General features: G+C 41.2%; 1 protein-coding gene across 3 annotated transcripts in view; it reads left to right on the top strand.

Moving 5' to 3' along the window:
- The window catches only part of LOC138206263 (anoctamin-1-like), a 43,157-nt gene that overhangs the window by 6,394 nt on the left and 24,342 nt on the right, over positions 1 to 12,421 (top strand). For 2 of the 3 annotated variants that reach the window (XM_069162846.1, XM_069162845.1), the window contains exons 2-5: positions 2,311 to 2,703; positions 9,428 to 9,526; positions 10,418 to 10,569; positions 12,106 to 12,160. In XM_069162846.1, the coding sequence (XP_069018947.1) occupies positions 2,311 to 2,703; positions 9,428 to 9,526; positions 10,418 to 10,569; positions 12,106 to 12,160 (699 nt within the window). The remainder of the gene's footprint in view (positions 1 to 2,310; positions 2,704 to 9,427; positions 9,527 to 10,417; positions 10,570 to 12,105; positions 12,161 to 12,421) is intronic. The other variant, XM_069162847.1, reaches the window with a different exon arrangement.

The following is a 12,421-nucleotide window of genomic DNA, read 5'->3' as shown; positions in this document are numbered from 1 at the left end:
CATGTAGACTCTGATCTACCCACCGAAGTGAGCGGACCTCGTGTGTTGTTGTACTAGTGGCAGAGTCACGGGTGCTTCACAGTTAGAAAGCCACATCACCACCATCACTGTGTGCATGGTCAGAGGCCAGAGGGAGCTGACCTGTGTTTGGAGGGGGAACGTTGGGTGTCAACACAAACAACCCACCCGATGGCACGTCTGACGCTGAGAGACTTTACACATCTGTGAGGGCCGTGTGAAGTGTGTCAGAGTGTTTACAGCAGCAGTGACAGTCACACCTGCACACCTGTGGTGATGGGCGGCTCACTGAAGGCAGGTGACATGTCAGTCAGGGTTTGTAGATTTAGTGTTAAATCCAGGTGTGTTTTTTATCGTGGAGATGAAAGTGTGAAGCTTTTAAGTTGTTGTGCAGCAGTATGATGAGCTGATACTTGTTCTCAAACACATCCTGCATCAGGCTGAGATATGTGGAAGAAACTGAGCGACAACAACAAGAAAATGATTCTGCTGCCAAGAGTGTACTTAACTTTTTCCAGATAATAATAACACATCCGTTGATATTGTTGTTGTATAAATGATTGAAACTAATGAAGCTAATTTTCCTTGTGGTTTGGCTCAGCTTTATCTGTAGCAGGGATTGGCATTTTAATAACAAGTACAATTCTAAATTTGAATGTAACTATTCAATTATTAGGTCATTATTAAGTATTGAGTAAACTCGGTTCAACAAATACCGTCCAACTTCTAAAGCTGTCGCCTCGGACAGCTGAGACGGTTCTCTTTAGTTTCATCTTTGCTCGTGCTGCACTTCGTCTGGTCATTGATTATTGATCAGCGGCTTCACCGTCTGCTCGCTGTTTCATCTTCGCTCATGTTTTGAAGGAGTTCCACTTTTTGACGGCTGTAGTCGTGTTTCTTCTGCTCGCACGATGACATCTAAATATCCCAGTTTTCCCTGCGAAGCTCTGGAGACTGGCAGCAACGTGCTCTTCGTCTCCTCGTGTTGTTGATGGTGAGAAGTCTGCAGGGATTTTGTGTTTCCTGACTCTGGATGTCTTGGACGGCGGTATGTGATGCTGAGGGGGACAGATGTGCATGTTTGTTGCGAGTGTGCCAACAATCTTGACATGTGACACCTTTTAAAACGGTCAGCCGGCCGCAGCCTGGACGCTCCTGCACGCAGAGTATAACATGAAGACGAGAGTTTTATGTGAACAAAACACTGAATATATGTTTTACAGTCTGTTACATCTGTCACTGGACGGACTGAATATTATAGATGACTTGTTCATTAAACATATGTTTAAATCATTTAATAGCACTTTACAGTAAGGTGATAATAACATTACTTAATGCAGGAAAATGCAATAATAATAATTAATAGTTAACTAATGTGTGTAGGGAGTTTTAATGTTCATTAAAATGTTCATGAAAACTAAGGTAGTTATTTATACAATATTTGAAGATGTTATTAACATTAGTGTATACAGAATCAAGCATTAACTAACAGTTGATTAATAAGATAATGAGCATTACATGATTAATAACAAACATGTCTTGTTAACATTAATGACCGGTTCACATTTTTAATAATGGTACAAACGAATATCTTTATTGATAAAAAATGTTTGCAGTTGAGTTGAATGTTCATCCTCCAACGGGTGACTTGTGTTTGGTGAAGGTTGAGATCAGTGGACTCACTCCGTGGTCCGCATGTGCAGGTTCGATTGTTTCTTCATCTTCAGGTAGACAATAAAGCCCAACTGATAAATGATTCTGCATGTTAGATAAACGATCATAATTATCATAGTCACAATGAACCCTTTGTTGATGCTCTTAGTGACTCACAGTTTGAGTGCAGCTGGACATGTTGGACGTCATCCTGTCTCATTTCCTGCCATCTGTCTACAGTCAGCTGTCCAATAAAAGGATAAGATGTCCAGAAATTCACAAAAGGGGAAAAAAGAGATGTTGCTCTGATGCTTTGCCTCCACTTTTAAGATTGTTTAATTAGCCTATCACTATATTATCTGAAACCCCTGTTCATGAGCCCCAAAGCTTCAAATCATGTTGGTTTTTTCTGGACAAATAGAAAAAACAGCCCCAAAGCTCCCTCTCACGCTGAATTTCATTTGACAATACACATCCGATCTTTTTTCTCATCTTCCGAGGTGAAGCAAAAAAAAATCCTTCATCCATGAAAGAAACAGGACAGCTCACATAAACAAATCCCAGTGTCTCTACATGCTATTTCCTGCATCTTAACAGCCCCCTTCCCCCCTCCCTGTCTGTCCCCATGTGCACCGTCAGCTGCTGAAGGCTTTGACCCCGGAGGAGAACACCCGCTGCCAGCACGGCATCTTCTTCCAGGACGGCCAGCGGCGCGTCGACTACGTGCTCACCTACCCGGTGAAGAAGCCGGGTGCGACCCGCTCCAGCCGGCAGTCGGTCCACCTGCTCACTGAAAACGCTGTGGCCCGCAGTCTGCGCCGCAACCCCCACAGCCGAGGAGAGTACCTCCGGCATCAGAAGGCGCAGAGCGCGAAAGACTCGCCTTCCCAGCAGGCATCGAAGGTGGCGGACGTGGAGCTGGGCGTTCCGGGAGAAACCTTCAACGGCCAGGAGGATCACAAGGCCTTCAGGAGGGAGGAGTTTGAAGGGAAGCTGAGAGACATGGGCTTAGACCTGGAGAAAGATGAAGACGTGAGTTTACATATTTATCTATTCATTTTTCCAGAAACACTCTCAACTCCACCAAATACTCTGCTGCTGATTAGAGTCTGTAACCTCCCAGACACGAATCTGTGGAAAAGACATTCGGGTGACACAATGTTTATCTGATGTCCTCTAGAAAACAGGATGTTGAATGATAATTATGCACCACATTTTGGTGTGGGTGCAAGTATATAAAAGTATAGCCAACCCAAGTAAGTATCGCAGCAAAGCGTGAAATAGACACGCCAGTCCACTACAGCAAAACATGAGATAGACACGTCGTGTCCTGTCCAGGCTGAAAGTTACAGGTTTTGTACATGTGAAAGTTACACCCATGTCATGTGATGTGGGTTCATGTGATCAAGGTCCCGCAACAGAGATTGTGAGACCTCTTACAAAGATCATTTTGTGGTAGTCACAGACTGCAATGCGGGATGATGAGGTTCGAATCCCGGAGGTGACTGTTTTTCTTAAGTTGTTCTTTGTTTCCATGTTCTTTCTCCTAACCCCAACCATGTCTTTATTTTTTCCTAACCACAACCATGTGCTTATTTAGTAGCCCCAACCACGTGTTCTTGCTAAAAAGTTAAATTTTCCTGTAAATCACATGGTTCTAAGCATGCAGTAGGTTTTATTTTCTTCCACTACAGGAAAACGTGTAACCTTCACGCCTAAACAGTGCAAAGCGTGGTTATCCCACCGGGTTGGTTAGCACAATGGGTCAAAGATGTTGTTACCAACAGGTGTAGTGGCTCTAAAAATGGGGAAACGATGTTAAAAAGTAAGACTGAAACCAGCGAGCCATTTGGCTTCGTCTATCTGCGAAACCAATAAAATACGTAATTTTATGCCAGGACTGAAGTGTGCTTCAGCTTTCATGTTTTAGAGCATGTTAAAGCCACCAGAAAGGCGATTACTTTATTATAATAATAATAATAATTATAATAATAATAATTCCTTGCATTACAATAGGGCCTTCGCACCACTCGGTGCTCGGGCCCTAAATATGCTTAAGATTTAGGAAATTAAAGGAGATACGGAGAAAAGTGAAGCTAGAAAATAGAAAAAGCAGATAAAGTGATGAAACTGTGGTGTTACAGATGTGTTAGATGAGTTAATCATCAAACGTCACCGTGCTCAGTGCACAGCTGCAGTACAGCAGCTTCAACGTTGAGGCTTATTATTGTACACTTCGCACAAAGGATATGTCTTTTCCTGTTTATCTTTCATACTGATTATGATAACTGATGATGATGCAGAGTACTAATGTACTGTGTACGTTGAGGTTAGAGATGAAAAACTTGGTAAATGGAACCAAAACATAGGGATGTACCACCTCCCCTAAAGAATGCAAAAAAATAAATGGACGTGTAGGTTCATTGTAAAAAAAATCCATCTTCTGCTTGTTTTAAAAAAAACTTCTGGTGCACTCTTCGAAAAAGGTAAATGAGGAAGGATCCAATAAATACAACCGGCCATCAAACCTTGAGACGCCCGTGAAAACCTTCAATCAAATCTTTTTGCAAACTTTGACAGCATTTCTAAATGATTTTCTACTTTAACTGCTCCACATTTTAACTGGCAGACAAGTCCATGAACTTTCTAAATTCTGTATGGTATTAAACAAAATAATTCTAAAGCTTGACTCAAAGCTTGTTTTGTTTTAGCCACTTCAATCTCCTTTCATGGACATCTCAACTGAACTCCTATAGCATAAATAAAACTCAACACAGAACAGTTTTGTTAAATTCTTTGGTGTTTTAATTCTGAAGACAATTTACTAAAACCTTGTTGTCATATCTGTCAAAAACTGAGCTGAAACTGCTTTTATACAGATTTCATTCCATTTTTAACCAGAGAAAGAAGCACAACAGTGAAGCTTATCAGGTTTAGTCTGATTATTTGTAAAACTGATCCTAATTCCCTTGATAAGGATTTATAATCCTGGTTTACCTGGTTTATGGCACTCTCCTAAAAAGCCGTTCTGAAGCTGCAGTGTTAAACAGGCATCAGGGATTCCTTTGTTACACAGTACCAGTGAGGGAAAAAGATTTGGACCTTGAGAATCTTATATCACATTTTTGTATCTCGTCTGTTGTGTTGAACTGTATATGCAGCGCTTTGTGTATGCAGCTTGTTTGAACTCATGCTGTTGTCAACTCGTGTGTGATCGTCATAGTTACAATTCAGACTTCTTCATATTTTGCACTTTTTATAGGGTTGTGCATTTGATTTTTAATCAATAAAATTGGCTCTTTTTTTTCTCCAAAAATTTCCAGTCAGTAACCGATAATGACATATTTATAATATCATATTTACAAATCATTTACAAAAATGTTCGGACCCTTAATTGATCTTAATTCAGGTCCAGTCAGGTTTTAGACTCGATTATTAAAGCCAACAGGATGTTTACCGACCTGCCTTTGTCGGTTTGTTGTTAAAAAGAAAGAAAGAGGAGGAATTGTAGAACTGAGTGGGCGCCATCAACAAGAGTGTGAAGCTAGCTGCCCTCAACTGTATTGACCCTGCCTGGTGCGAACCAGTCTGTCCACCTCCATAGGGAATCATTTACAGTCATTCCACCCTCCTGGCCGTAGACCTCGGGTTCATTTCAAACAATCGGCATGCGCCGAACCCGGCCGACACTCTGCCACCGCTGCAACTACCCACCGGGTCCACCAAAGCTTTATTTTCTGAGCACAGCGTATTTTTAAAGTTGTTTTTAATGAACGCCAGCAGCTTGATGAGGTGGTGAGCGTTTATTCTTTCCGGTCACCGAGAGTTCACCGAGAGTTCACAGAGTTGCGCTTGTCACCGTCACTAGCCGTCCAATCACAGTGAAGGAGAGGCGGGATAAATGCGGTTAACCACCTCCCCTGACCGCTGATTGGTCCAACTTTCAGAGTGTCTGTTTAAACGCTAATACGAGCCGAGTTATCGAACTGTATTCAAAGAGAAGAAAACTGAATCTGTGAGCGACCGCCGGTGCAGTCAGGCTAACGTTGACCAGGGCAGTGAAGTGAATAATAACGCAACCACTTTCTTGAATTTGGTTTCATCTGATAGACGTCTACCACGTGTTTTGTCCCAAATTTTGTGGCGTCCATTATTGTGTATTTAAATGTTATCAAAGAAATGATTGACAATAGAAGATGTAGCAGAAATATCCAGTAGTTTTAAAACATCAAACATCTTTAATACGAACATTTTACACGAGATTTGTCTTAAATGTATGTCGTTTTCACAGAAATCCTTCATCTTTCTGACAGGTCTGGGCTTTGTTTCTACTTAACTACAAGTTAGCAGACATCCGCCTCTGAATGTTTTCAACAATTTAAGAGGCAGCTAATGTCTGTAAAACTATTTGCAGGGCTGCAATTTAGATGTATCTGAGTATCAGTCGCGTAAAAGTGTAAACTGATATCCTGCCGAGGTATGAGATGTCCTACTGCCAGTATATAAATAGAAAATAAGCCTCAGTGACATGGAATGGCGGGCTTGAGGTTGCCAGTACTACATACTGTAGGCCTTGATTCATGTTTTCCTAAAATTGGCCACTAGTGCAAAGATTCACAGATTACCAGCCGTGTAATTGGTCCGCTATTTTTCTCGTATTCTGCTGATCACCAGACGTAGAGCAAACTAGGCTGAACCAATTGTGGTGTAAACGACAAGATGAGGACGACAGTCACCAGGTCCAGATGAACCGGACTCCGTTTTCCTGAAAGAGATTGCACACACAAACGCAAGTCTGAACTTTTGACACAGTCTCATCTGGGCGAAACCAGCGACGTTTGCGAGTCTAATTCCAAGTTTTTTTTCCAAAGGGCATCCCATAACCACCCCTTTGGAAACCAACGTTAAACCGTCTCCACAAAACCTGAAATTTGACCTTTACAGAAACAAGCTCGTGCAAACTTGCTTCCAACTTTTTAAAATCCCGTCAGTGCTGTCCAGCAGAACCTCCAATCCACGCCTTCTTTTTTTCACGTCTCAGCCCAGCAGCCGCGTCCCGTCGACAACTTGTTCAAAAAGCTGCAGTCAGGCTGTTAAACCAAAACCAACCACACATCACTGACATCCCTTCACTGGCTTCCCATCCATGAGCCGCTTCAAAAAACACCTTGAAACATCTTTTCTGACCCTTCCTTTCAAAGGGGCTGTGAATAATTTATTATTGTGTATATTGTTATGTAAAGGCTACATGTTGTTTATTTATGTGTTGATCCTGTGCACTTTGTAATTTAGGATTAAAAGGCATTTTAGAAATAAAAATGTACTTATTTAATGACGAAAGATGTCGGCACACACCAGGCATATCTGGGCACAACGTGGAAGACAGACTGAATATGTGTAATCAGCAGGTGTCCTCTGATCCCAACCGGTCGAGGCAGATGCTCCGCCCACCTCTGAGCCCGGTTCTGTCCGAGGTTTCTTCCTGTTAAAAGGAAGTTTTTCCCTCCTAGTTTACGTGGGAAATGTTGAATTGTTGGGTTTCTCTGTATAATGTTGTAAAGTACTGTTGTAACGACTTTACTGTGTTAAGTGAAATTAAATAACCTGGTGCCATATAAATAGTAATTTAATAACAATTCAAAACTGGTGAATTCACAACATCCCAAATATTAATATCCATCACTGAAGGTGAAGGTAAATCAATTAATTATCAGTCAGTCATATCTCTGATGTCAAGCAGGTGTTTCATTCCCAGTAATTTGACTGGATGGATGGATGGATGGATGGATGGATGGATGGATGGATGGATGGATGGATGGATGATGGATGGATGGATGGATGGATGATGGATGGATGGATGGATGGATGGATGGATGGATGGATGGATGGATGGATGGATGGATGGATGGATGGATGGATGGATGGATGGATGATGGATGGATGATGGATGGATGGATGATGGATGGTTGGTGTGGTGGAAATAATGATAAATACTTAAAAGACAACGAGCTTGAGATACTTTTGATTTCTCACAAGGAAATACATTAAAGTATTTATCACAAGATAAGATACAGAAAATTAGAAATAGAGCATACAAATCATCGAACATGAGCCAAAAGAGTACAAATGAGTCACAGGATACTATTCAGCTGGATGGTTTGGACAGAGTTTCTTCACCCGCGGAGGATCAAGAAGGTCTGACTCCTCCTTGGTGAGAGAGTAGCCCTTAAATACATTCACCCCCAACGCTGAGCACAGCGTGTACGTCAAACATTCTGTACATATGACCGTAGACTTTAGTTAAGATAAGATATTACGACTGCTCCGGGGAAGCAGACACTGCTGAACTTAAACACGGATTCGATAACATAAAAGTAACGTCTGGATTGAATATACATGTCTTCCCTCCAAGAACGCCCTGCTGATACAAGAACATAGGGTCAGCTAGGATGTGTGTGTGCACGTGTGCACGTGTGTGTGTGTGTGTGTGTGTGTGTGTGTGTGTGTGTGTGTGTGTGTGTGTGTGTGTGTGTGTGTGTGTGTTAGCCGGATGGTAACACGAGCACTCTGCTCTCTGGCTCGGCGCTGCTCATTTGAGAGGCTGCTGATTGATCGCCGTGTCCGATCTGCCGTCTTCAGCTTTAGACGGATCGCAGTGTTGTAATAAATGCAGACCGGCGTTTCTGCTTTCAGCACACTGAAGGTTGTTTTTGATTTGAGAGTCTTCACACACATCTGGCCGTTGTGTTTACACAGATTTAAACACACAAAAATGACTCTAGGCTGCTGCAGAATAATGAAACAAACCTTTCATGTTTTATTCTGTGAATGTGTTTCTGCACAAACGCTGCTGCAGTGATGGGATGTATTTACAACGTGTAGTAAGAGTAGAATTAAGACTGCTGATGACCCCCCACCCACACCCCCTCCCCGCCCCAAGCCTCCCACATGACGCTGCCCTCTGTCAGTGAAACATTATTAAATCATGTGGCTGTGACAAGTCTGGCATGAAAGACAGAGAAATGGTGAAACATAGAAGAACATGACGTTGAACTCTGGAACTTTTTCCAGTCGTGCTCCAGATCGCTGAGTTAGTCCTCTTTAGTCTACATGTGCAGGTGACCTTGGAAGTCATTTTTAAGATATTTGACATGCAGCTTTCTATTTACAACCCCGTTTCTAAAAATGTTGGGACGCTGTGTAAAATGTAAATAAACAGGACAGTTTTCCACTTCGCCTCAGTCCAGCTGAAATGATCTCGGGCCCAGAGAAGGTGGCAGCGTTTCTGGATCATGTTTATATTTGTTTTCTTCTTTTCATGGTAGAGTTTTAACTTGCATTTGTGGATTCAGCAATGAACTGTGTTCCCAGACGATGGTTATCGAAAGTGTTTCTTAGCCCAGGCAATGATTTCCACGACAGAATAGTGTGTTTTTAATGCAGTGCTGCCTGAGGGCCCGAAGATCACCACCATCCAATATTGGTTTCCAGCCTTGTCCCTTGTGTTCAGAGATTTCTCCAGATTCTCTGAATCTTTTAATGATATTATGATTTTGCAAATCATTGCATTCTGTTTTTATTTACATTTTACACAGCGTCCCAACTTTGTTGGAAACAGATTTGTATTTTTAAGTTTCTGTTTGTCTGTTGCACATTGAATATGAAACAAAAACACACGTCAGCTGTATGCAGCTGTTGTATGATCGAAACAACTGCTGCACGTTGTAACTGTTTTTGTATGTTGTGTGTTTCTCAGGCCAAGATTCCCGGGATGGGCTTTTTAAAGATTCATGCTCCCTGGAGCGTTCTCTGTCGAGAGGCTGAATTCATGAAGCTAAAGATGCCCACCAAGAAAGTACGTTTTACTGTCCCCTTTACCTCTGCGCACTTGTCTTTTAACATTATTATTCAAGCTACACAACTTTGTTACACTTGTGTGTATGTTGTTTGTGAAAAGTGTGTGTCCTCTGTTCAGCCATGTTCTTCTGTTTCTTTCACATCTAATACTTCGACACATTTTGCTTGATAAACATCGTTTAAACATGAAACTGTGCAGCTCACTTAGCAGATGATCTGTAGGGTGGTTCACGAGAGTTATTAAAGTTAGTTCAAACTTTCAAATACAAGAGCTTTAACATGTACTGTTCTGGAGTTCAAAAGAGCTCAATTAGAGCTATGTTGTTACTTTTGAAGTACATATAATAAAAGCCCATTTAAAAAAAAGTCACCCCTGTGCCAACTTTTTTGAGACGTGTTGGTGGCATTCAAATTCAAAATGAGCACATATTTTTCACTTCCTGAGATTGAGAAACACCCAGTATGTCTACACACTGGAAATCATCAGTTTCCCTGTTTAAAGAAAACCTTTGACTGAAACCTCACCTTAACATCTGAACATCACACGCATGAGATTGCATGCAGGTTGTTTTTTCTATCATTGAATCCGTCACCTCCAACAAGCTTTTCTTCAGTGAGAAATGGCCAAGAATGCACATTTTACTTTCCCTGTAATAACACTGGGTTGATCTTTACTCCACAACTATAAATAACTATAATGTTTGGAAAAGGCATGCACACAGTTAAATTGACAGTATTTGAACGGATAATGAATATAAATGCTTTATATTTTGAATTTTGGTCTTTTGTTGAAGTCAAACTGGGTGGAGTATTTTTAAACATGTATTTTGTGTTCTTAAAGTTCAGCTTATTTAAAGTAGCATTGATTGAGGTGTGTGTGTGTATCTAGGTGTATGAAGTCAAGCAGTCGAGCAGCGTCCTGGAGAAGATCAGCTCTCTGGTTTGTAAAGTTCTGGAGCCGCTCCATCCTCACGTTGAGGAACACCGACCCAGGAACATCAAACACCTGTCGCACACCTTCTCCAGGGAAAAACAGCATCTGTACGTACACCTTTCACACCAGAGGGAAAAGAGTGTTTGTCTTGAATGGTCCTACGTATAAAACTGAATGACTTACTGCTTGTTTGTTGTCTCCCTGGCCTGATGGTTGTCAGGGAGACGGTGGTGTAGACAGATTCAGGTGGGATCATCAGTCCTCACCAGATGCGGTGCATTTCTGCACAAAACTTTACCGATTCAGTGTCCGAGAGTCGAGCTTTGAAATGTTTTAGACATTTGAATTTGAGATGAACACATGACTGTGGAACAAAAGTCAACCCAGGATCACACTCAAGAAAAATGTTGTCGCCATGCTGTACCTGATGCCATTGAGCCACCCCGTATTGCCATCAAATGTCCTGTGTACTGGGTCTCAGAACCTCTGCTGCGGGACCTTGGTCACATGACATTTACGTGCGTGTAAGTTTCACACTTACAAACCGTATAACTTTCACACCGAGACAGCCCAGAGTGTGGCTATCTCACGTTTCACTGTAGTGGATGGGCGTGTCTATTTCACGCTTTGCCGTGATACTGGGTTGAGAGCCTGGCTTCACAGTGGACAAAGGGGAGATCGTGGACTGTTCAATTTATAGAAATACAATTAGTTTATACTGCACAAAGGTGAGGATTATTAACGGAAAATGTATTTTAATAATAAACTTTACAGCTTATAAAAATGTTGGGTTTGAAACACAGCAGGAAATCTTTATGTTTTATTGACTGAATCTTAAGAGTAATATAAAATAGAAGTCTGGCCGGAAGGACCTTGAATTAATAAGGTAATACAAAATGATACTAATGATAAGAATGAAACTAAGCAACAGAGTGGTGAGCATGACTGTGTCGGGCTGATTAAATCAATGCTGTCTAAATGGTGAATTTAAAAAGACCACACAGACATAAAGGGAGTGAAGTGTTTGCATGAAGTGGAGGAAATAAGAATAAAAACTTGGTTCTCTTTGTGATTGAAGTGAGTAAAGAATTCAGACTAATACTGATGCAGCATTTTGTCTGTAATGATGGGGAATGTTTCTGTTGTCACAACAGGTCTCTCACTTCACTTCTACTGAATCCTTAATCAAGGTCCAGAAAAAAAATCATGGATCTTTTTTAAATTCAAATATGAACCACTGTAGGCTTCATAGATGTATAATGTATAAATGTGTATATAATGTATAAACAAATGCATTAGCAAGTCAAACACCCAGTATATTTTTTAAAGGTTCAATGGAGCGTAGTCTCTCTAAACCTTTTACTTTTTGTAATAATGTAAAATCTATACGATATATGAACAGACTGTCTGCAGTTTTAAACAATATTCATAATTTCTGGTTGTCTGGCTGAGAGGCGAAAAAAATAAAACTAAACAAACAACATTGGGACATCAGAAATGTCTCCTTCCTGCAGGGCTGTTTAGAGACGTTGTTTGTTGACTGTGCTGTAAACTGCAGTGAGAGGACATAAAAACAAACACTAATGAGTGTGTGTGTGTGTGTGTGTGTGTGTGTGTGTGTGTGTTTGTGTATGTGTTAACAGGTTTGACCTCTCAGACAAAGATTACTTCTTTGACAGCAAAACCAGGAGTTCAATAGTAAGTCCAAGTGTGTGTGTGGTCCGCCAACACCAACATGTCTAAATACATCTGTGGCTTTCAGTGAACTCAGTGTTCTGACACTGTTTTATAAAGAGGCAAAATAAAAGTAAATCAAGTCACAATTATTAAGAAGTTAAGAGATGACAAATTAATCATTGTATTTGTGTAATTCATATTGAGTGCATCACTCAGACATTTATAGTGTAGCTGGAAGTCTGTGAACCACAGAGACATCAACAAAACCCAGCAGGAGTCCGG

Source organism: Embiotoca jacksoni, unplaced genomic scaffold, assembly GCF_022577435.1.
Source record: "Embiotoca jacksoni isolate LCO1_2020_lvr unplaced genomic scaffold, fEmbJac1.0.p SCAF_3, whole genome shotgun sequence".
Taxonomy (NCBI): Eukaryota; Metazoa; Chordata; class Actinopteri; family Embiotocidae; genus Embiotoca; species Embiotoca jacksoni.
Note: the sequence above shows the minus strand (reverse complement) of the source record. Positions and strands in the feature narration are given on the sequence as shown.